The 25,010-nt window shown below is 39.1% G+C and overlaps 2 protein-coding genes and 1 long non-coding RNA gene across 3 annotated transcripts in view; 2 read left to right on the forward strand and 1 right to left on the reverse strand.

The window, feature by feature from the left end:
• The window catches only part of LOC144519266 (transient receptor potential cation channel subfamily M member 7-like), a 43,596-nt gene extending 34,049 nt beyond the window's left edge, over positions 1-9,547 (forward strand). The window contains 10 exon segments of the mRNA XM_078252281.1: positions 1,535-1,571; positions 2,011-2,059; positions 2,462-2,506; positions 3,114-3,179; positions 5,114-5,397; positions 5,734-5,816; positions 6,465-6,670; positions 6,883-6,934; positions 7,317-7,423; positions 8,559-9,547. Of these exon segments, the coding sequence (XP_078108407.1) occupies positions 1,535-1,571; positions 2,011-2,059; positions 2,462-2,506; positions 3,114-3,179; positions 5,114-5,397; positions 5,734-5,816; positions 6,465-6,670; positions 6,883-6,934; positions 7,317-7,423; positions 8,559-8,671 (1,042 nt within the window). The 3' untranslated portion in view covers positions 8,672-9,547.
• A 1,321-nt stretch (positions 9,548-10,868) lies between these two features.
• On the forward strand, positions 10,869-15,849 carry LOC144519274 (uncharacterized). Its single transcript, XR_013502097.1, has 5 exons — positions 10,869-10,883; positions 11,011-11,148; positions 11,521-11,615; positions 13,061-13,137; positions 14,261-15,849. It is a non-coding gene; the product is annotated as an uncharacterized LOC144519274 (long non-coding RNA).
• A 2,584-nt stretch (positions 15,850-18,433) lies between these two features.
• bcl2l10 (BCL2 like 10) lies at positions 18,434-22,649 on the reverse strand. Its single transcript, XM_078252313.1, has 3 exons — positions 22,552-22,649; positions 20,942-21,397; positions 18,434-19,437 (listed from the first exon to the last, which is right to left on the reverse strand). Exons 2-3 carry the CDS (start codon positions 21,392-21,394, stop codon positions 19,315-19,317), a joined length of 576 nt encoding a protein of 191 aa, XP_078108439.1. The 5' UTR covers positions 21,395-21,397; positions 22,552-22,649; the 3' UTR covers positions 18,434-19,314.
• Between the last annotated feature and the right edge of the window lie 2,361 nt (positions 22,650-25,010).

The raw sequence follows: 25,010 nt of genomic DNA on the forward strand, positions 1-25,010 counted from the left end.
TCATTTACAATAAGAGAATATGTTACATATGCATCGTTGCATTTCAAGTGTTGCATACGGTAACTTAGCAGACTTTGGATGTATCATGAGCTAAACCGGGTATCACTGTCACTGTTTGTTCTAGCAACCAACGTAATAATAACTTAGATTAATATAGAGCATGTCATGAAACCCAAGGACGCTTTACACAAGTAACGTTACAGGGGGACAAGGGAAAAGAAAATAATAGGCCATCACATGGCCTGAAAATAAATAAAAACCGGGGGCTAAATGGAAGGGCGGCATATATTAAATGTATTCTACTGGCTTACAACCACATTGCGCAATGTAAAGTTATTTTATGAATGAAATACATATTACATACCTGAGCGCCAATTAGGGGTCGGTTTTTAATCATTTACAATCCGTAATTGTCTCCATCTGTTAATAGCCCGACCAAGATTTACTCGGGTTTCACCCGTCATCTGTCTTTCCCTTTTAGCTTTTAGTTGGTCTTTGTTTAATTTTTTTCTAGATGGCTCTGCCCCAGTATCAGCTATAACTACAAAAGATAACTTAGAAATCTGTGACCCGTCAAAATGTGTTACTGTAGAGCCGTTCTACCGGGAAAAATCTGACCCCGTTAAAGGCATTAATAAAAACTATATAAAAATAGCGTTCTTTTTACGGTTTGTCTCGTTTGCTGTTAAGGTGTGGACACACAGAGCCGATAATCGGCCGTTGGACAGTCTGGCGAGGTCAGTGACTCGAGTCTGTTCGGTGTGTTCCGTGCCGTCGTCCTTCTTTTGGCCGATTTGACATGTATAATCGGCGGGGCGGGCACTGCCGGCAGTTGGACTCAAATGACCCATCTGATTGGTAGAGTGCTAACCCGGAAACGTGGAGCGGAATGAGCGTGACTAGAGTCTCTCAAAATCTGACAAATCTTTTAAACAACTTTGTTGATCTGAAATGAAGACAGATTCAGCAACTGCATGGCCTATTGCTCTCTTAAAATGTTTTCAGAAACATGTTTCTGTGAACTATTTTAGTACAATATGAGATCGTATTCTGAACAAGCCGCCATGACAGTCTGTCTTTGACTTTCCGGAGAAATAAGACCCACTTGACGCGTTCGTCCAATCAGCTGCCGGTTTTCATTTTTAGGTGATAATACAGATTAGCGCCGCCTGCTGTTATGGAGACTTATTACGTCTCGTCGCTTTGGTGTGTTCCGAGGCACTTTTTTGACCAATTTGGGGAGACTGATCAGCCCAACTGCCTTTTTTGCCGACGTTTGGCCATCGGCTCTGTGTGTCCGGGCCTTTACAGGTCATTTATGATCATTAGATCAAAAAATGACACCGTTTCAGAATCATTATAAAGTTACATATAGTAACTTTAAAGCCAGCACTCATCGATGCACACTTTGTTCACACCACCCTATGTAATGCATTACGCAAGCTCCCGTGTAGATTTATGAACTAGACTGATATGGATGTTATCTTTTTTGTTTAACTAATGTCTTTCTGTTGTGTCTCTTGCTCTCTGTCAGACGAGCCCCTGGGGAAGAAGCACTAAATGGTAAGAAAGTTGGGTCTGACTTGTTTTATCTGGATCAGCTCGTCCAGCAGCATTTACACAGGCTCTGTTATCAAAGTGACCTTTTCCCTTTCTTGGCATCCAATATGATTGTGTGATACCATCCATACTATAAATCCTTTACAAAAAAACGTGAACAAAAGGGTTTTTCCTGACAAGGAAAGGTTGATAGAAGTTAAAGAAAATCTGGGGTAGATGGGGAATATCAAAACTCTATCTAAAATATTTAAAACCCTATACTGTTATAGTACATAGTATATTACATGATGATATAACATAGATGATCTTTCTCAGATGATCTCTTCAAAGTAATGTTGGAACTTTGTTTATGGAAAATCATAGAAAATGGATTGTACTTGATGTATGCTTACTCATGTTTCTGGATAAAAGCTTCACTATGCTTTTCTTCTTCTGTGGTTACAGCTGCAGTTTTCTCTCTACACGCCGCGGCACACCCACCTGGGAGCCAGAAAGGACTGTGAGTAACCCAAACGTGACCAAACATGAATGTGAAACATGAAAATAGTCTAGTAGTTTCTTAGACTTAGACTTCTCTTTATTGATCCTTTTTGCGATGACTCCCGCAAGGAAATTAGTCATAAACGCTTATGACATAACACTTCTTTTAGTAAGTGTCATTCGGTTTTTGTCATGACAAGTTATGGTTAGAGTTAGGGTTCATGTGTCATGACAGTGTCATGTCACTCTTATGTAGATACTTTCAAGTGAAGTGTTACCAAGACTTCTACTGGTGGATGCTGGAACAGTTTAATCATTTATGTGACCAAATGATTGTCTAGTAATTCCAACTGTCGTGTTCAATAAATTACAACAACTCATTCTGTAAAAAGATGAACAGTTCTCTTCTGTTTCTCCATAGCTATTGGCTCACCTTTCAAGCCCATGGAAAGCTACCAGTACTCAGGTGAGACATGGAGAATAAGTTTTGTCATCGTGGTCATGTTATATTGTCCAAAATTGATGCAGGGTTCATACGTTTTGAAAAAACCTGGAGAAGTTATGGAATTTGAAAAATGCAAATCCCAGGCCTGGAAAGGTTTTGGAAACATAAAAAGACCCAGAAAGTTTTGGAAAAGTCATGGAATTGTTTTTTGAACTTTTCGTCTTAACCTCAACGTTCTATTCGGGGCGCGATATTACGAATCCCACTATGAACAACATAAATTGTCATTCATTTTATTGTTAAACCTCTGAGGGGAAAACTTTAACACAGATTTTTATTCTTATTGTATAATGTCGACTGACATTTTCAGGAAAACATAGTCATGGAAATTTGCCAAAAAGTCATGGAAAAGTATTGGTTAAAATGCGTATAAACCCGGTTGATGATTGTAGATTTTTTGTTATATTGTAGTTAATTTGCTGTCTGTGGGTGAAAATAATCAATGTTTCACAGAGGCGAAGAGCAATGAATAATCCTACAAGTAGTTACACCTCTGTTCAGTCTTCTCCTGCAGTTGTCCTGACCTGTTTGTCTATTTATGTGTGTGCACATACTTTTCCTCCTGCAGCTGTAGAGCGCAACAACTTGATGAGGCTGTCCCAGAGTATCCCCTTCACCCCTGTACCTCCTAGGGGTAAGTCTGAATCACGGTGCATTCCCGGGCATGACAGGTCAGGTAAAAACACACGCAGACAGTTTTGAGACAAGACATCAGGCAGTTGGAGAATGAGGAAGTTTGGAGGCAGATGAGAGATGTGTTTTTCGACATTGTTTTTGCCCTCCCACATCTGCTGCTGTTTGCCTCACAGTCACGCCCAAGCTGTTGTTGAGGTTCTGTCTTTTGTGTGCGCGTGTTGTTTTTTTTATTATGATTTTGGCTTCACAATTCAGATAGACCTCCCTGCTGAAGAGGAACTACTGATTTTAAGGATTTGGATGTTACAGTTTTAAGTGGCAGTCATATTGTTGTCACAGTTTTGCTGTTTTTGTTGTTACTGTGAATGTCTTGAAGTTTAAATGTCTGGTGATCTGTGCAGTTTCTAGGCATTTCATCATGCTGGTGTTAGGAAGGTATAATGCTGTGTATGTATGTTGCAGACAACTCATGAGAAAAACATGAATCAGGAACTACAGAAACAGGGAAGTTGAGGGGAAAAAAGGGTTTGAAGGGGTTTGGCCAAACCGTAACAGATATATAAGTTTTTTTAAATATTAATGTTATGCCTTTTTATGCTAATTAATAATATATGTCACAGACCTTACATACAATCTAATAAAACATTAGAATGTTTGGACTATCTAAAGGGCACAGGATGATGTTGTATCTACAAACAAAAGGGTTTATTCTTCACATTTCTTGTCTATTTGAACCGATGAGCTAGTTTAATAAATTGTTTTTAAATCAAATACATTTAAATATGTTATTTATTGTAGCCAGCTTAACCTCAACAAATCTAACGAATTCCACCAGAGGCAGAGACGGCAGTTCCTGTTACTCTGCTAAGCTGGGTCTAGTTACCTTTTTATGACTACTTTAGCTGTTGTTGTTTTATTCATTATGTTTAGATTTAGCTTTCCCCAGCCCGCTCTAACTAGCCGGAGTTTAATCGTGGCAATTTGGTTTTTACCTCTGTATTCTAGGTCTTAGAATTCCATGTGCAGTTTTTTTAAACACGTTTATGGCATTCAAAAAAATCTACTGTATGTGGTAAAATGGATGCAAAAATATCAGATTCTGGTCTGTAACTCAATTCTGACTAAATATGTACTTACTGTGTTTTGGCTTTGTAGGTCAGTACAGACAAAATACGAAAACAGAAATAACTGACCAAAGTAAATATTGGGTCAACCAACCTCTTGAAGAGGTATTTGCCATCAGCAGATATAAACCTTCCTTCTACAATTGTCTAAAAGCTTTCTGTGTAAATGAAGCCTGCACTCATCTGTATTTATTAGCTGTTGTTTCCAGGCTCTCGCTGATGCACCCAGACAATGGACAATAAAAAAACTTGCTTGTTTATTGGAATCAATGTCAGTGTTTGGGCGTAGCTCGTAACTGCATTGTCAAATCCAGTCTGGAGACATTTTTTTGTATGTCCTCTCTCTCACTCTACTCTGTCCTTACATTTCTGAGTCTGTTCCTCTGCTGAACTCAAATAAGGCCAGAATGGACTAAAGGTAATCAACAGAATAGTGACTAAAGGAAGTCAAATACCTAAAATGCCAGATAGACCCATGATAAAGAGTTAATGGGTCAAATTGCTACTAAAAAACAAGTATTACATCACCAATTGAACATTAGAGCAACTGTATATTTATTCATGTTATTGTTTGTCCGCTGGACGTGCAAGTAGGCAAATGCTTGCTAACATGTCAGCCAGAAGCACTTCATAAACAGATAGTATATCAATGTTCTGTTGCTGTGAGTGTGTCTGTTTTTTGTTTTTTTTTTGTTCAGAGACAGAGGTCAGCAAACAGGGACATGACATAAAGCCGAGCACATTTGTTTCAAGAAACATCAAACCAACGCTGTGTTTGTGACTCACCTGCTGCAATGTGTTCCCTCAGGGGAGCCGGTGACTGTGTACCGGCTGGAGGAGAGCTCCCCCAACACTATCAACAACAGCATGTCTTCCTGGGCCCAGCGGGGCCTCTGTGCCAAAATCGAGTTTCTTAGCAAGGAGGAGATGGGCGGAGGACTCAGACGGGCCCTCAAGGTGCTCTGCACTTGGTCAGAGTATGACATCCTGAAACCAGGACATCTGTATATAGTCAAATCCTTCCTTCCTGAGGTGGTCCAAACCTGGCAGAGCATCTACAAGGAGGACACTGTGCTGCACCTTTGTCTCAGGGTAGGGAGCACAGACACACAGTAGACCCCACTTGCTTTAAGATGTTAGGCATATTGTTGGGCTCTACCAAACAGGCTTCACAGACCCCGTCTTATCTTTAGTTAGATATGTGTTGCTGTGGTTTGAACGCTTTTCTCCACAGCTTTTTTTAAATTATAATGTGCCAAGCAATAAGGGCCTGCCATAGGGCCATGCCAAGTTATTGCCATAAAACATAAACATAGAAAACTCTGACTATGTCAAAAACATTTGAACCACAAGAATGCTAAAGAATCTCTATTTGTGGCAATATTTTAAAAGGCTGTATTTTAAGTGCCATTTCACTGTGTCACCCAGGAAATTCAACAACAACGAGCTGCTCAGAAGCTGACATTTGCCTTCAACCAAATCAGGCCGAAGACGATTCCTTATTCGCCGAGGTAAGCGGGCATGCAGGAGGGTTGGCAGAACACAGACACAGAAATCCTATTTCACGCACATCTTAAAAGAGCTTTAATTTCCATATCTTGATTATGTTTTTGTGTGATTAAAGATGCTATGCACTGCCAAGTCGCACATTTTGCTTAGCTCAATGTGGTTTGGCAAGGCCAGATAGGCATTTGCTTAGTTATATCACGTAGGCTGTAGAACAAGTGATTCACACATTAACACAAACTCTTCCTGCACCTAACTTGATGAACATGTTGTTTCCAGTCTTTGTGCTAATCTAACTGTTCATTATAAGGCTACATCCAGCTGTAAGACATATTTGGGAGTGGTATTGATCTCTCCATTTAATCAGCAAGAAAGCAAACCATTCATTTTAAACAGTCAAGACAGTTGTAAACCTATGCCATTATCTGATCGAGGTTTGTTTTCAAATTAATAATTAATATTTCCTTTTTTCACAATTCTAAATGCATGATAGGGAGTCACAATGCAGTTTTAAGACATCATTCTTTCTTCACTGTTAGCCTCAAATTAAATGAACTAAGGAGACTTTTGCTGGAACATTTAGGAGGATTTTAATTGTTTAAAGGATCCTTTTCTGTGGGCCATCACCCTGAAACCTGAGTCCGTGTGTTCAGGTTTCTGGAGGTGTTTCTGCTCTACTGTCACTCTGCCGGACAGTGGTTTGCTATAGAAGAGTGCATTACTGGGGAGTTCAGGAAGTTCAACAACAACAACGGAGATGAGATCGTCCCTACCAACCTCCTGGAGGAAACCATGCTGGCCTTCAGCCACTGGACCTACGAGTACACCCGCGGAGAGCTGCTGGTGCTCGACCTGCAGGGTAAAAACACTCAACACACTTACACATCGCCACACCGGATCCATTGAAATGCAGTCAAGGTTTCTGTTGTATTGTTGTTAATCAGTCATGTATATGGGAGTTGTAGTTCCTCTGTGACAAATGTGTTACTGTCCTTTCTTCATTGACTTAGCTAATGTGTGTGTGTGTGTGTGTGTGTGTGTGTGTGTGTGTGTGTGTGTGTGTGTGTGTAGGGGTTGGAGAGATTCTGACAGATCCATCAGTTATAAAGAGCGGTGAGAAGGGGTAAGTGAGCTCTCTTACATTCTCAGCTGAAACAATTAATTGATTAGTTGATAATAAAGTCGAATATTTTCTAGTTCCAGCTTCTCACTTTGCTTTTTGTTTTTTTCCTTTAGTTTTGTCATATGTGATGATAAACTGAATTTATTTGGGTTTTGACTGAAAAAACAACATTTTAACAAAGGCACCTTTTGACGTAAAGAAATTGTGACAGGCATTTTTCACTATTTTCTGACATTTTATACTGTAGACCAAACGTTTGAGAAAATAATCATCATTATTATTATTTAACAAAAAGTCATTGTTGCTTGCAGCCCTACAGTTTCTTATCAGCTGTTTTTTTCTAGTAATTTTGCACTAAATGACCACTGTGTGACTCTTGCAGATCCTATGATATGATATTTGGACCTGCCAACCTGGGGGATGATGCCATAAGAAACTTCCGAGCAAAACACCACTGCAACTCTTGTTGTCGGAAACTCAAACTTCCGGGTGAGGCATATTGATCAGCTGCTGTTCAGCATTTTTAAACTAAATGACACCACAAATGTGCTCAACATCTTCAAGCTTCAGTGTAGCATTTGGGGAATTTAGATCCCCTCCAGATGTGTTCTAACACATCAAATGACTCTGCTTTGAATATTCATTATGTCTGATATGGGTTTCCCCAAAAAAAGTTCAATTAACTAGTTATAATTTCTTGATTTAAGAAATGAACACCTAACTCCTTCCTCATTGAAAAATCAAGAATCTAACATTATTTAAACCTAGAACACAACACTTCAGCGAATTTAAGACTGTTTAAGGCCTACAATTTTGATTTTAAATTTTAGACTTTTTAAGACCAGCGGAAACTTGCTTTTGTAAGATACAATATCTATAAACAGGTCTTAATTTTCCTACGTCCATGCAAGGTTACCTCTAATGCTCATTTTTTTTATATTCCGTGGTGTTGTGGTTCTTTCTTTTGCTAGTCCAAATATAATTTTGCTGTATCACAACTACAAATGAGACCAACATGCAACTAATATTGCAGCCAATCAGCTTTTGTGTTATTGGCGCGTGTCTCTTTCGGATGTACATTAAATGGAATGTATTCTTCAGCTATGGGAAAGTGCAAGTTTAGCGATACTTGGCTTGAAAAAGCTGAATTTAGGGCTTGGTTGATACAGGGCCTACATTTCATTCATAATGTTCTTAAAAATGTCTTTAAAAAATCTTAAATGTGTCTTGGTGAAACCTTCAAAAACTCTGAAAAGTTTAACTGCTTCACTCTAAAGCCCATTCTCTGTGTAGGTTCACTGGAGGTTTAAGTTTCTACATCACATTTGTGTTATTTTTGTACTGGGCAGGCTTCCAGAGAAGATCTGATGTCAAAATCATGCTCACACACGTCTTGAGTTGAGCACAGAAAAACTTCCTCCTTCAGCAGATGAATTTGAAAATCACCTTTTATGGTGTCAAACTCTGCATATGCATCATCCTGCACAGTGAAAATCAAACATCCGAGTGATGGAACAATGAGCGAAACACGTTTTTGACCACAGGGGTTACAAACACAAATCTAAAATCATATAAATTATAATCTGTTGCAACATGTTGACTTTTTTTTCCCTCCTCCTTCCAGATCTAAAGCGGAATGATTACACTCCAGATAAGGTGACGTTCCCACAAGAAGACCCTTCCAACCCAGGGGGCGGCGTCAAAGATTCCCGCCAATCAATGAGGGTGATGCTGTGATGGGTTTAAAGCAAGAGAGAGTGAGTGAATGATCACAAGGAGAGACTGTTCTGATTGATTTCAGTCAAAGCCAAGGAGCAGAGAGGCTTTCCCAATCAACTGGAAGAATCACACTTGTGTTTCCATGGAAGCCAGTGCATGCAGACTGTGTCGTGTTTTTGTTGATCCTCACCAAAATGCTGTGTCAAACACAATTCAAACATCTTAACCTTTTTGTTTTTTAGTACTTTTGTTTTTTTTACAAGTTTATCAAGATCTATATATATATAATATGAATGAATGAACTGGATATATCTACAGGTACAATATCATTGCAGAGGGTTTATTATTTATTACGAAGTTTGAGAAGTTGCCTTGTTTTAAAAAAAAAAAAAAAAAAAAAAACAAATCTAAGTGCATTGTACATCTGTTACAGCAGCTTCAGAGACGACAGCCTGCTGAGATTCAGTCACTGCTACAATGCAGTTTGCCATCAGATCATTTTTATAAATGTATAAAGAATTGTATCACAACCTTTTGTCTCTTAGTTAATGAACAGATATACATGAATTAGAAAATCTTGTAAAGTATGGGCAGATTGCAATGCAACTTTTACAGAACAATGTATGTAATTTTATTGTATTGAAAGTGTGTCCACCAAAATATTGCTGATAGTTTTTATTGTTACAAAGGTACTATTGCTATATCTTTGTCATGAACTATTGTATGAGCAAATTACAATCTCGTGTATCTTATAGATACTGCTATCTGGCATAAACTGAACAGATTGAAACATTTTATTCAGGGGAACTGACAGACATTAGGGTATTACTGTATACATTTTGTACTGGACATCATTTTAAACAAATAAAATGTCAAAAGGCTTTAGCAACATTGCTCAAGTTTTGATGAATGACTGTTTCAATGCATGGCCAATTATTCAGATTCCAATCTAACGGATATTAAGTAGTGTGCTGTAAAGAAGAAACAACATCCACTCAAATCTGAGATTGTTTTTCAAAATTCTGATATTCTGTATAAATTAGAGCTGAAACTAATCTTTTTGGTTATTTTGAAACACATTTTACAAACTTCATTTTGGCCCAAATGTGAGGATTTAATGCTTTTCTCTGTCACTTATTTCGGATTTGGACTGTCAATCAATTTGAATACATCACTATTATTTTGAGATTTTAGATATAAAACGATTATTCTATCTTAAAATGTTAGGTCCACATTAAGGTGTTTGTATACCAACCCATGTTTTCGCGTACGACAACTTCGCAAGCGATGAGAGAGAGAGAGAGAGAGAGAGAGAGAGAGAGAGAGAGAGAGAGAGAGAGAGAGAGAGAGAGAGAGAGAGAGAGAGAGAGAGAGAGAGAGAGAGAGAGAGAGAGAGAGAGAGAGAGAGAGAGAGAGAGAGAGAGAGAGAGAGAGAGAGAGAGAGAGAGAGAGAGAGAGAGAGTTTAAAGGGGCAGAAGGAGACAATGAACAGAGAGACCTCAGATTCCTCAGACAGCAGCTGCTGGTATTTAAATCCACACACACCAACCTCTGTTCAGCTGCCTCGGACCAAACTGTTAGACTGCTCACCTGTGAGATAGTGTGATGGTTGAGCTAAGGACACTGTCGGCAAGCTCTTGGCTTGGATTGTGCATTTGTACAATCACTTCCCCCTTTACAATTTATAGGGGAATCTTCACACAACACTAACTTGTTTATATGTAGGCTACATTGCAAGAGTTCATCGCTGTAATCATCCCTACTGTCCGTGAAGAGATCATTTTACTAAAGCATGTTTACCTCCGCCACGTACGGACGTTGGTGTCGGTTCGGTTTATCCGTTTGTCTGTTTGTTGTGTTTGTCTAGCAGGATTACAGAAAAACGTATTGGCCCAATGTTCATGAAAGTTTGTGGAAGGGTGTAGCATGGGCAAAGGAAACCCCCATTACATTTTAGCAGATACACGAATTATGTTTCAGTTTCCTTAACATTGCGAAACAGGGCGTTTGCCTGCGGAGGTCTGCGCTCTGCCCTTCTAGTTAATGCAAGGAAATTCAGACTGTCCTGTGTAAAAAAAAAAGAAAAAGAAAAGTGTACTGTGTAGATACTCTAAAGTTTAACTGAAGCTAATGATGCTTCGGCAGCCAGAGTTGGTCAAATCAAGGTAGAGTAAAAGAGTTGTGCTTTCCATTGGAATAGCATGGGATATCTTCATGGCCAGTATAAACGGTAGGAATTTCAGCGAGTAACTTTCTAATACAAGATAATGACAATGCACTTCAGGCACACAAATAATCGTAAATAACACTGGTGGCCAGGTATGTTGCAAACTGCAGACTGTTACCTCCCATTATAGGTGTGGTTTACTTTATGATAGCCCAACAATCGTGACTCAGCATTTTATTCAACTCATTGTCGGACTGAAGTTTACAGCTAATCAAAAGGCTTGTCCAAAAAGTCGCAGAAACATGACTAACGTGTTCGTTGAATATTGGTAAGTGTAACTTTATATTGTGCTGATGAATATTGTAGGCTACTTAGGACCGACTGTAATAAACGTATTCATTTTTAATTTCAAATTAGTGTGTAACGTTTAGTCCTAGGCTACAACTGGCAGGAAATGCATTCGCTTTACATTTTCAGTTTAACTAACAGGTTTCCGAAGACGCTCAAGGACCAAGTACAAATATAGCTGGGTAAACTACATAGCCAAATTAAATAATGTTTGCCAGATATGCAGAAATAGGCCTACTTTACTTTGCATTGCACCCGGCCGCTTGAAAATCCTTTATGGGTATGCGCGTTTCTGTGTGCCAATAATACGTTTATTAATGTGTTTCTCCCCTGGGTTGTTTTGTCTTAACAGTGCAGGATGAGGTTATTCCCGCCGCTTCCAGGAACTAGCCCGTGTCGTCGGGCAGGTTCCTGGTGTGAAGGTGACGGGAAAAACAGGGAGGCAAGGTAAGCCGAGTTTTCTTTCATCACAAGTTAGGGCCTAACCGTTAGGCTGTGTTTCATTAGAAATACAACTTCCTCTCTTTATAGTTTTCCCCCTACTTCCCCTCGTTCACTTCCTCTTAGCCCTTGATATTACCAAAGAGAAACCGTCTCCGATATAACAACAGCATACGTCGCACGGAGAGCGGAGTGATAGTGGCTGAGGCAGGATGGAACGTACCTGCATCGGCCGCCAGTTAGGCGCTCCTGCTTCAAGTGTTTTATTTTCCATCGTATTTTCCAATAATTATCTATTGCATTCTATCCCAGTTTTTATGGTCAGTCTGACAGTTTATGTCATGCTATTTCCTTATTGTACTTTGTGCTGCATTTTTTTTTTTTATAAAATGTTCTGTAAATATTTATAAAAGTATATATAATAATTCAATTAAATTTCATTTATAGTATCAAATCATACCAAGAGTTTTCTCAAGACACTTTACAGATAGAGTAGGTCTAGACCACACTATAATATACAAAGACCAAACAATTCTAGTAATTCCCCCAAGAGCAAGAATTTAGTGCGACAGTGGGGAGGAAAACTCCCTTTTAGGAAGAAACAGACAGACCCAGGCTCTTGGTAGGCGGTGTCTGAAGGTGCCGGTTGGGGGTGTGATGAATAGTGGCAGTAATAGTCACAATAAAGATAATGGAACTATGACTAGAAATAGTAGTTGTAGTAGTTCATGGTATAGCAAGGCACTGCAGGGCGTTACGTATAGCCTACTGCTTTTTTACAAATCATCAGAAATACCTGCAGACTCATTTCAATGAGTCTTGGTAGTTAGCTGCATGAGTTTCTTGATTTACAAAGTTTGTGATCTGTATCATGATTGATCATTACGCTACGGGTTCATAATATCTAGAAAAAACTGCATTTTTTTCTTTTATTTATTTATTTATGAACTGACATTAGTTACATTAGTCTACAGATTTTTCAGTAACATTTCAAGCTATCAATTAGGTTTTCTTAAACTATCTGCTAACAAGCCAAAACATATTTATTCAATTTATTAATCTTCTCCTTCTTTGGTCAACAAACAGCGTTTTACCGGTTGTAGGCCTACAGTACATTGTGGGTGATATCCACCTTTCTAAAACCTTTTCAGTTCCAACCCTGTGTCTTTGTTCTAATTGTTGTTATTTGCCAAATATGTCCCAAAAGTGTTTACATGTCAAAATCTTTCAAAATGTTCTGTTGACCTGTTTTTGTTCTCATTGTATTGACAGGAGTTTTTAGTGTCCTAACTTTGTCTTTTAGCAGTAAAATACTGCGCCCAGTCTTTGAGATATACTGTTTTTAGTGGTTGTACTGTTCTTGCAGAAAATATGTGTAAATATAATGAACTACATTATATGGAATTGACATAGATGCATTTTCATTTTCGCTGTCTCATACACCCCCACAGGCAGCTTTGAGGTGTCAGTGAATGATAAGCTGGTCTACTCCAAGCTTAAGACGGGATCCTTTCCTAATCCTGATGAGGTTAGTGTGTTAGTGAGATAGATACAGTATCCACTATTTTTCAGTGTCATATTATTTACAGTATGGCATAAAAAGATAAGTAAGTATATAATTAATAATTTGTCTTTCAACTTCTTTCTATTTAAATCTAGTTTTATTTCCACAACGTGTGTGTGTGTGTGTGTGTGTGTGTGTGTGTGTGTGTGTGTGTGTGTGTGTGTGTGTGTGTGTGTGAAGCACTTTGGTAAAAAAAAAAAAAAAGGGCTATATAAATGAAATGGGGCTGCTGTTAATTTGCTTGTGAAAACACATTTGTTGATTTTGTTGACTTATATTTTAGTGCTCTTCAACAACATCTTCCTTCAGTGATAATTAACTGTTCAAATCATAACTTAAGGTCATAATAACATTTGTATAAAAAGCAGTCAGCCAATACTTTCCATGTTGCACTCAATTGTGTTCTTCACAGCAGTGCAGTATACTGTAAGGTATTTTGGTTTGGGCTCCACATCCACATACTTACTTATATACGTAATTCAGTTTTTGTTTCGGTATTACATAGTTACTATTTTGCAACTGAATTTTCTGTCAACCAAAGTGGCCTGTTGTTCAGGCAGTAAAACACGGGGAATACCAGGATCAAGTCTCCCAAACTATATTCTACAATAAACGAGTCTGTAGCCATGTCAGCAGCTCTGTAAGGCTGTGCTAAGGCACAGCAGTGCTTTAAACCAAATGCTAATGTCAGCATACTAACATGCTCACAATGACAAAGCTAACACGCTGATGTTTATAATGTTTACCATGTTCACCATCTTAGTTTACAGTGTTAGCATGCTAATTAGCACTAATCACAAAGTCGAGCTGAGGCTCATTCAGTCGTAAACTGAAGTATTGGACAGAGTAAAAATGCAATATGAAAAGTCAGAGGATCACCAAAGTGATTACAATTCATCCTGAGGGGGAATGTGTGTAGCAAATTTCATAGCAATTCATCCACCAATTGTTAAGATATTTCAGTTTGTACCAAAGTGGTGGGCTGACAATTATTGCCATCCCCAGAGCTGCACTGCATGGTTAAAAATAAGTCAACAGACAAGAAAAGTAAACCGTCCTATATAACAGTTCAAAAATGTTCTTTCAGGTGATGGAATTGGTGAAGAAGAACATGGGCCAAGGAGGAAAAGCTGGGAAGACCACTCAGTTTTAGAAGATGCAGGCTAAAACAACAGCTGTATTCACACTGTAAGAACAATGGGTTGTTTTTCTTATGGCTGCTTATCTGAGAACAAAAGTGAATTCAAACATAAAAAAGAAATTAAAACATAATTGTGGACCAAAATCAAAAATCCTTAATGTATCACCGTCATCCATGAGAAGATCTGACCATATATCTTCACTGTGAATACAGACAAAGATGAGATGATGATGAGAGCAACGCTCAGGAGCCAGGCACTGATCTGCTCTTCTGTTTATGAATGTACACACTTAAGATGATGCAGTGTGTACACGATGCAAGTCCAGAAGCTTTTCAGCTGATTGGAGCCTGAGGAACTACTTTCATCATGTCCGTCTGGCATTTAATCATAAATAAAATGTCTTTACAGCTGCATTTATTCAGGAATAGAACCTTTAAAAAAATGTAACTCTTTATCAATACACATATTTTTCATAATTACTTTTTCTCTGTTTAGATAACTCCAACAGTGGCAGGTCTGGAAGATGATGGGCACATATTATTAAGAATAGTTTGGCATTTTTGGAAATATGCTTCTTCGCTTTCTTGCCAAGAGTTGGCTAGAAAAGAACGATACCACTTTTATGTTTGCACGATGAATATGGAGCTATCACCAGCTTAGCATAAAGACTGGAAACATAGGGGGAAACAGCTATCCTGGCTCTGTCCTGTCAACACAATCCACCAAGCAGCACCTTTCAAGCTCACTAATTAACTTGTTATATCTAGTTTGTGTAATCTGTACAAAAACCAGAGCGTAAAAACGGCAATATGCTGTTTGACCGGGGGTTATGTGCTGGACTATTTCTTGGCATGGACCAGTAACTTCCTGGAATCTCCACTACTGGTCCAGGCCAAGAAATAGTCCGGCACATAACCCCTCTGTAAAATGGTGAATTGTAATCTTTACACTTATGGTTTTTGTACAGGTCAAACAAGACATACAGTAGCATGTTAATTAGTCAGCTGTAGAGGTTCTAGGCGGGTTTTGTTATCTCTGGACATAGCCAGGCTAGCTGTTCCCCCAGTTTCCAGTCTTTATGCTAAGCTAAGCTAACCAGTTGCTGGTTGTAGCTGTATATTTACCATACAGACGTTAGAGTGGTATGATATCGATCATTTCAACTAACTCTCTGCAAGAAAGAAAATAAGTGCCTTTCTAAAAAATGTCGAACAATTCTTTTAATTTTTGGATGGTCAGACATAATGTGCTACTAATAGCTAACCGCTCTAACAGCTCTACTTAATATCCATACCTGCCATATATGCCTTACCTTTTTAAATATATAAACGGACGATCACCTGGATGGTGTTTTGCTAGGCACTGCCATCTCTGTTACTATCCTAGCATTATAGCAGCTAAGATACACATTAAATCAATGACACTGCTACATATAAGATACAACTTATGGTATTGGTATACTGCTGTCTAATTTGTAATCAATTCCAACAAAACATCTTTTCCTAAAATGCAATAAAATATCACTGAAAAAACATTGATGATGTTCACACTTCTTATTTAACAGTGCCATGTTTGGTAATAGAAGGCTACGCAGGTCTGTAGTCAAATTCCTCTGTGTGTGGTGATAATTGCTGACAGTACCGGCTGTGTCACACCGACTGATAACGATTGTCCAAAGATCAGCCAGACTTCCTAAACTCTTCCTGTTCACTAGCTCCAATGTTTTCACCAGATAAAATCGCTATGTGATGGAAACACATACCATAGCTTCCTGTTTTAACAATTTCATATCATGTTGGTTAGGTTAATGTACTTAAAAAACAATTCATATTTTAAATTCTCATCATAGGTTTTAAAACTTGAATCTGCAAAGTAACTGTAGGTATCAAATAAAAGTAGTGGAGTAAAAAGTATATTTGCCTCTGAAATGTAGTGAAGTAGAAGAATGAATATACAGTTTAATTTCAAAATTGTACTATAGTACTTGAATATGTATACTTATTTACTTATCATTTGTGGAGACTTGATTATGCAATCAGAAAATGTAAATTTTCAGTGATTATGTCTACCAGGCTACCTTTTATCACGTCAGCTGTCCTGTGTGAGAACATTGAGCAGTATCAGCCTCGAGGTCACAGAGTTTAACGTGTTCCTCAATACTCGTATGGGGTCATCCCACCAGCCTGTCTGTAGCCCTAAGCTTATTGGTTCCTAGTGAAAACATAAATCTTTAAAAACGGCTAACCAATTTCCTAAAACAGCTGGGCACTGTAGTTTTTAGCAAACGTTACTCAGACAGGTGTTCTAGTATTTGTGGCAGCAGTGTCACCGTGTATATGATAAACTACAGTACCCATGTTTATCATAATAAAGGACATCAGTGGTTGGCACAGAGAAATAAATTATATCAGGGTTTGGATACACAGATGAAATGTGTTAACAGGGTCAATTCACTGTTGGTTTAGACTTTTCATGGGATTTGTTGACAGTAAACATATCAATCCGTTTATGGAATGAAGCCATTAAAAGCACATACTGTGGCTCTAAACTTTGGCTCTTTAAGCCCTCTAGGAGGCTTAGTTTTAAAGCAGTTACAGAGGACTGCTGTCCATGTAATCTCTGCACCATATAATCCATAAACGATAATAACAAGAGATTTGTCTGCTGTTTATGACACTGTTTCCTCTGTAAAGAAAAAACTATCAACAGGAAACACACACCCCCACATCACAAGCTGCCGTGGTTCTCGTTTTCACAAACAATGTGAACTACGCTGTGTGTTGTGACCATAATGGAGACGAGGGAGAGTGTATACTGTGGAAATGATTAGTTTCAGTGCTCCAACTGAATGAAAAGACCAACGCATGGGCTCTTTGTCTGTGTATGAGAAGTCACAGATGCAGGCACAATGACCTCATTGCAGTATCATTGTATACTCATTGCACACACACATTTGTAATAGACAAGTTTGTGACTTAAATAAAATACTTCTTTCACCACTGTTGAACAGCCAAATTATGTTTTAGAATAGAAACTAACCTCATGTTGGGAGGAGGCCTCGGGGAAGACCCAGGACTAGGTGGAGGGATTATATCTCCAACCTGGCCTGGGAACGCCTCGGGAAAGGGAAGTTTGGGGTCCCCTGCTGGAGCTGCTGCCACCGCTGCCCGACCCCGGATAAGCGGACGAAGATGGATGGATGGACTAACCTCATGTTTAACAAACTTAAAGATATAACTTAAAGAACAAATATATGTTTAACAGAAGAGATTAAGTAAAAATAGCAATTACTCAGTGTTCTTCAGTACAAATATAGAAGTATAAGCAGCACATAGTTGCTAAGCTAGCAAAATGGCCCCTTTTCAGATTGTTTTACTATTACTGTTGTATTACTGTGCAAACAGGACATTGTAGCTTGTCCAAGTAAAACATATTTCTATCATATTTGTTTGAAAAATCTTTATCTTCAAAGTAGCTGTCAAATATATTTAGTGGGGGGCAACCTCTAGCTCACCCAGTAAGAGCGTGCGCCCCCAGTCCTTTGCAGCGGCCCGGGTTCGAGTCTGACCTGTGGCCCTTTGCTACATGTCATCCCCCATCGCTCTCCCACCTTTCCTGTCTATCCACTGTCACTAATAATCCAAAAAATATATAATACATAAACTTTAGTGGGGTTAATATGCAATATTTTGAAGCTACTGTGAAAGTAAGTATATGGTGCATATAATAGTAATACACCATTGTGATACCATTACTTACATTTAAAGTACAGTACTTGAATAAATGTATAAATAACATTTTCAAGGAAGTACTGTAGCTTAATGGCAGAGTTTATAATGTAGTGGCAATTGTGGCCTGTAGGCAAAATGTGAGTTCCCAGCACAGCTTATTTAGCAAAGATATTCCAAAGGTTAGGTCTTTATACAGACAGCCTTTATATTTAGGACTCTCTTGACTCAGTTAGGCGTAACTTGAGCACTGGGATGGTCAGAGGCAAGGCACAGAGGCAGACAGCAGAACATATCTTATTTATGACAATATGTCTGCATATGAAAGGAGGGCAGATCCTTTACTATGTTCACACTTCTGACTTGCTGACACAAGAACCACAAACGCCATGATTGCTTCTTTTTTTATTATAAAAAAACAAAACAAAAAAAAACTGACAAATAAATAGACTAAAACAATGTAAAAATATGTTTAAGAGATCTGTGTGGGGGGGGGGGGGAATGCCATAACAACGGTTTGTTCTAATTGCAACATGTATGAAGTCAGATTGGTCCCTGGTTTGTTAAATTGATATGAGAAACATTTCACAACATCTAGCACCGCTGTGTTGTCATGAGCGCTGTATTCCGCTCCGATGACCCATGTGAATCACAGACATCTCACATGAATCCAGGACACACTTGAAAACAATGAAACACCTGGATTAGCTGTGGAGCAGTTAGAAAAGGGGCCACTGCGTAGTTTCATTTCATATAAATATAATATATTAATTTATACATTGTACACTAGAATGGCTCTATATCACATACACAATTCAGGTAAACACATGAATAAAAAGGCGACAATTTTAAAATCAAAACCAAAAGCTGTGGGAAAATTGAAATGAAGTCTTTCAGCTGCACATTTGAAAATACAAAACTTTAAGAGCAAGAGGATTCTGTGCAGAAACCTGTGCTTTAGTACTTAAATATGCAAATAGATATGCAAGCTGATGTCACTCACTCCAAAATTTCTGAAGGCATTGAGAATTTTTACAATCTTAAGGAGCAAGTGACAAATTGTCAGTTTTAATGTGTGTGTGTGTGTGTGTGTGGGGTGTGTGGTCCAAGTATGTGCAAACATTCAGTTGATGACTTGAGATTACAACCCTGAATTCACTACAGATTAAGCCCGTTTTTGCAGCACTGATGTTAGAATTCAAATGTTTACTTAATTGTGCCACATGAAATGAGAACATCGAAGAGGATGTGTTTAGGACGTCGAGGGCTAGCTAGCGCACCAGGAGGAAGGTGAGTCCAGCGAGGCCCACACCAGCAGCAGCAAACAGTGCTGTCTTCATGGACGAGTCCTGACTCCCCTCTCTGGCACTGAGGGAGAATTTACAGAAACCCTCCTACGAGAAAAACAAACAAGAAATGGTTAGAAACTTTGCTTACTAGCTAGAGAGACTTTACCTGCTACTTCCAGATGCATAGACTGTAGGTTTTTACAAAACGAGAGAAAGTATTAGCTGCCAAAATGACTTCCAACTAACAGGGGCTTGGCTGACGGCAATTATACAACACATTTTGGAAAATATGTCAGTCACTGACAGCCCGGTGTTTCTCCACAAACAGAAAAATATATTTGCGCCTAGAGGGTGCCGCTGATGGGCAACTTTTCAAATATCCTGACAGCGCAGCAGTTCTTCAGTAAGAAAAATAAGTGAATGTCAAAAGTGTCAACCTTAAGTTACAGAAAACTGTGGCAGTTTGTCTAGATTATACGGAAATAATTTAATCATGAACTAATTCTCTTATTCTGCACCATTAGCAAGACAATACCAATGGGTAAGCTACATGCTGTTGAGACCATCCAGCAGGCAGCTGTATATTTCTGCAACTTGTTTTCAGTCTGAAGCCACACATTTGTCCAGCGAGTACACCTGCTCTCAGCTCCAGGTGTTTCACTGCTTTGCAGCTGCTTGTTTTTCTAGTCCTACCATGCTAACTTTCAATATGGCTAATGACAAATTCAACACACAGAAGCTTTGATTACAAAGCCCATCTGGCTGAGCTGGTTATGTGTCTGTTGAAACCAGCTGCCAGCTGAAGAAAGGAGGGGTAAGTGTGTGTATGTGCGTGCGTGCTTACGTGGGTGTTTGGGAGGGGGCCAGGGCAAGCCTATTCATAAAAGCAGACATTCAACTGTAGTTGTGTTTGGTTTGGTGAGGCTTCTGGGACCTTAGTCTAACCAGCATCCATCATAACTATCCCTTCAAGGTTTTCCAGTTAAATAAGCCACAACGAGCAGGTTTAAAAATGATCTTTGCCCTTTTTTGATTTCCAGTGGTTAAACAAGTGTATACAGTCCAATGCTGCCTGGCAACATGGCTTTTGTTTCACCGTTACAGAACACTTTGATAAAAGCTGTTTGATTATGCCCTGAATTGACACTGCTGAGGGTCGTCTTGTTGTAGAATACAGTCCTCACAATCTTGGCCTATTGCTACTCTACAATTCATATAATCACAGCAGCCACATGAGACTTCTGAGCATCTGATGTCTCATCGGCAAGCAGCAAAGTAAAAAAGGCTGAGTCTAAACTAAGCCCTGGCCATTTCTTTAAGCCACGTTTACACTAACATCTGAATATTAACCTAAGCAGGAAGCAATCATGATCCCAACAAACTAGGTGGTTTCCAATGCCAAAAGTCTAAAACGTCACTTTCACTTAATTCTAAGTCTTAATGGGATGTTTTGTTGTTTTTTTTTTAAAACACAGTTCCGTTTTAAACTTGGTTACTGCCCAAGATACGATCAAAATACTTCTTATCTACAATGTTTGTGGTGACTTGGCTCTACAGTCTTGCATGCAATAGTCATCAGTTTAGAAGCAGACATGTTGCTATAACCTACCCATCCGTCATTCTCCAGGAACCAGTCTCTCTTCTCCTCTCCCAGGTAATCAGCTATGGTCTCTGCCAGTGCCCTGCAGTTTCCGGGATCCTGTCCCAGTTCCTGCCCGGAGTCCAGCCCCGGCTTCATGCCCTTCTGCTCCATCAGCTGTCTGGCCAGCACCCCAGTAAAGGTGAAAAGGGAAACAACCCTTCCCCAGTTCAAATGTCCGTCTCCCACCAACTCCTCCATCACCTTCCTGAGGCTGGAGCAGGGGTCCGGCCCACAGTGCTTCAAGAAGGCCTGAGCGAGGGTGTGGAAGCGAGCCTGGTGCTGCGTCTCCATGTCGTGGGCCAGGAATCTCATGGCAGCGGCTGACTCGCTGGGAGGTGGAGGGGCTGGCCGTGGGCTTGTGCAGCACAGAGACAGGTAGTCCTCTGCAAGAGCCAGGGTCTCTTTCCACAGCCCATACATTTTCTACCAGGAAAAAAAACGACATTTCACTTAAGGAGCCTGCTGACATGTGAGGTGCAAGTCATTGTGTTGCTACAAAGAACCACAAATATGGTTTGTTGATGGGACGGGAATAAAATAATAACCAGGTCATGGCTGCAACTAACCAGTACTTTTATAATTAGTTTGCCAATTACTTACTCAATTATTGGTTGGTCTATAAAACTTCAGACAACTGTGAAAATGCTCATCATAATTTCACAGAAAAGTTGGCATTTGCTTGGCTTTTTTACTTATTTTTTTAAACGACCTAAACGATTAGTTGATTAAAAGTAGTTTAATTTTCTGCCAATTGATTAGGTTACCCATAATTATATAATTTCAGCCAGGTGTCAAAATCAACTTGACATAGTAACGTTCGGTTACCAATTGTTGAAGGTTAAAGGGGCTTTCACGCCGCCGCGCGGAAACTCGCCGCCTCCAGTTATTTCTATAAGGAGAAGGCGGCAGAGAGGAAGCGGTTTTGGTCAAGGCGCTATGGGTATGATTCGAAGCGGTTGCCGCCCATGTGAACGCGCACAGATTCTGCAAGAACCGCTTTAAAAAAACGCTTTGCTTTTTGGGGAACCGCTCTTGCAGGCATATCTAGATCTACAACACCATCTTGCAGGTAGGAGCCTGCGGCTGGCGGTTGCCGCACGGCGGTGTGAAACCCGCTTGGCAGCTAACAGCAACGCTAGGTAGCTGGCGTATGAACGGCAAAGAAACAGCTTGTGAGAACGTTAGCCCATGCTGGAAGCTAAATACAGCTAGCTAAGTTAACGCAATAGCCTATCAAACAGATGGCTATATTACCACTGTAATATGAGAGCTGCATATCATTAATTATCCGTTAGTTAAGGGTGAAATTCAGACCAGTTGTCTAGCGGAGCCGGCTGCCCTTTCTCCGCTAACTAACCGTTGATCTGTCACCAGAGCAATGGAGGACACAAAGGACCACATTCACACAGGCTATGATGAGCTAGCTAGCTCAACTACGAGAGCCACATCAGCACATTACGCCGCTGTATGTCATTTTACAAACACCTCTGTGTGGTAAGAGTTTTACATGTCCAAAAGCACACATATATAAATAAGTAAAATATTGTTTTACGTGCGTAAAAGAAAGAAAAGCTTACCCTCCCAGCGATATCAGACTGCTCTCAGCACAATACGAACAGCGGAAGGAGAACCTTGCTATACTAACCGCTTCCCTTCAACTGGCTTCACATTTATCATCTGTCTCCGCCTCCTGATTGGTTATATGCCCTCCCCCCCAAAAAAAGCCCCGCAAAAGTCCCTTTATATTAGATCGAACCGTTACTTCTCCCACAAGAAAGCGAAAAACACACTTTGTCAATATCTATCATGCAGTAAAAACCAACGTGGTTGCAATAATTGAAGCTAAATTAAGTTGTTGAAATGAATTGTCTTGCCACAATATTTGTGGATTTTAAATGCATTCCACTGTTAATAAGGTCCTACTCAGCTTTGCAAAATGACAGGAGGCCAGGGGCCAGAACATTGATAATAGTTAACAGATAAAATGAATAAACATTAAAAGGCACATAAGTCATCTTTCTTTGAAATTCTTCATTAATTTATTAATTTCTTTAAAATGAACTAAGGGAGTTTCTAAGATTTGAAGACATAGGCTGTAGCCTCTATCGAGGGTCCGTGCTGGGGATCCTCCACTGACACTTAAACAAAATAAAAAATAAACAAGCTCTATTTTTATTTTTTTTATTAACATATTTACATACAAACTACAAAAAATGTCCCAGTGTGAATCAATTTATTTTTATTGTGAAAATAAATGTTCTGCAGGCGGGCTGTAAATTGAGTATAACTGGTTTTATTATAGTTGTATGAAAGCTGTCTCTGCCTGTATAAGTTGTCAGTAGGCCTACTCATACAACTCTAAAATCGCAATCCAAGTAGGATATAAGCTATAACAGCAAATGTATCTTATAGGGAATAATCAAAGTGACATTAATCAAGTGACCGAAAATAAATGTACAACTATTTTGACAATCAACTAATTCTAAGCAAAACTGCCCCTTAAATACAACCAACAACTTGCATTCTATGTAAATTGAGTATTTCTGGATTTTGGAGCAATTTGTTACTTCACTCTTCTATTTCTGCCATTCCATAGACCAAGCAATTCATTGATTACTCCTAAAATTAATCAGCAAATTAAACAATGTAAATCAAAGATATTGGTTGACTTTCATTACAGCAAAACTTAATGGAATGCTCTCATAGCACGTTTATGTTAATTCATAGATGCCATCTTCATTTGACCGATCTAAAGTAAATAGGTCTTAGTTTGAGCAGCCAGGTTCCACCTCTGCTTTGAAAAGGTGAGAGCAGACTTGGGATTTCAGGTTTCATTCATCACGAAATAGTCCCACTCCTACTCTGTGTATGGTAACACCATTTGTAAACTACACACACAGAAACCAGTTCAGTTTGAGGAAGTGAAAAATGCAGAGAGTGTGTAATCAAATTGGCAGTCAAAGAAAATGGTTCAGTAATGTAGCATCTGCAGATATTTGTGGGTACTTCCTCTGCATGGTAATACCCTTCTGACCTCTCATCCATCAGTCTCTTTTCTCTTCCTGTCTTTCACCAGCCTGTGTCTTTAACTTGCTGTTTCCCTGGGTTTCCCTTCGGGTGTTTCCCTTATTGAATTCCATTTAATTCAGGCTGGAGTTAAAATAAAATAAAAATAGATGACAAGCAAGATGGCAAAAAGAGAAATAAAAGCTGTAATGTAACCTACAGATTCCCAGATGAGCTGCTGGGAAACATAAATCTGATCATTTGAAACTGAAAATTCAATTTGTTTCAGGGGGGTCCAGACTATAGGGATATGATTTAAATGTTGAGGTTTTTTTCCCCCACAATAAAAGGAACAAGGATGCTGCAGTTCTTATAGTGGAGACTCATAACCTCCTGTGCAGTTATTCAGTTATGGGCAGGTAAGCTTTGGTTTGAGTTCCTTTCACCGCAGTTAAGTAATGATTTAAAAAACAGTTCATGTATATTTTCAACACTCCGGGGATGTTGTGTGCTTTATAAAGTGATGATGTAGATAAGGATGGCTGACCTTTGACTGTTGCTAGAAAAAAATAAAGACGTGTAAGACGGAGAGACCATCTGATCAATAATGTTTTGAGGACACACACTTGGAAGAACAGATTGAAAACACAGATACATACAGTATATTCTCCAACTTACTGTAGGGGTGTGAAATAACATTAAGTGCTCGAGAAATTGAGTAATTGTAGGCCTACCACACTTGTACACCAGCATTTAAAAAAAATAAAATAATAAACTTTAGAAATAATGTGATGGATTACATAACTCAAGTAAGTTTTAAGTCTGCTAATATATTTCCATATCATACAGAGATGAATGGAAACCATTGGATGCCTTGAGTGGTAGAAAAAACAAATCCAGATATCTAAAACACACCAGCATGGTTTGTAAAAGGATGTTAGCTGCGATGAAATATACACAAGTTTCACAGTAAATATTATAAAACGTGATATGTCTTCTTAAATTATGCAAGTGATTCCTTGAAAAAAAC

This window comes from Sander vitreus, chromosome 1 (assembly GCF_031162955.1).
Source record: "Sander vitreus isolate 19-12246 chromosome 1, sanVit1, whole genome shotgun sequence".
NCBI lineage: Eukaryota > Metazoa > Chordata > Actinopteri > Perciformes > Percidae > Sander > Sander vitreus.

Excerpts from the sequence above, each read along its gene's own strand:
- bcl2l10 (XM_078252313.1), bottom strand. The coding sequence starts at position 21,394 with ATGTATGGGCTGTGGAAAGAGACCCTGGCTCTTGCAGAGGACTACCTG. Across the intron at positions 19,438-20,941 it reads TCCTGGAGAATGACGGATGG|GAGGGTTTCTGTAAATTCTC; the intron begins GTAGGTTATAGC and ends TTTTTCTCGTAG.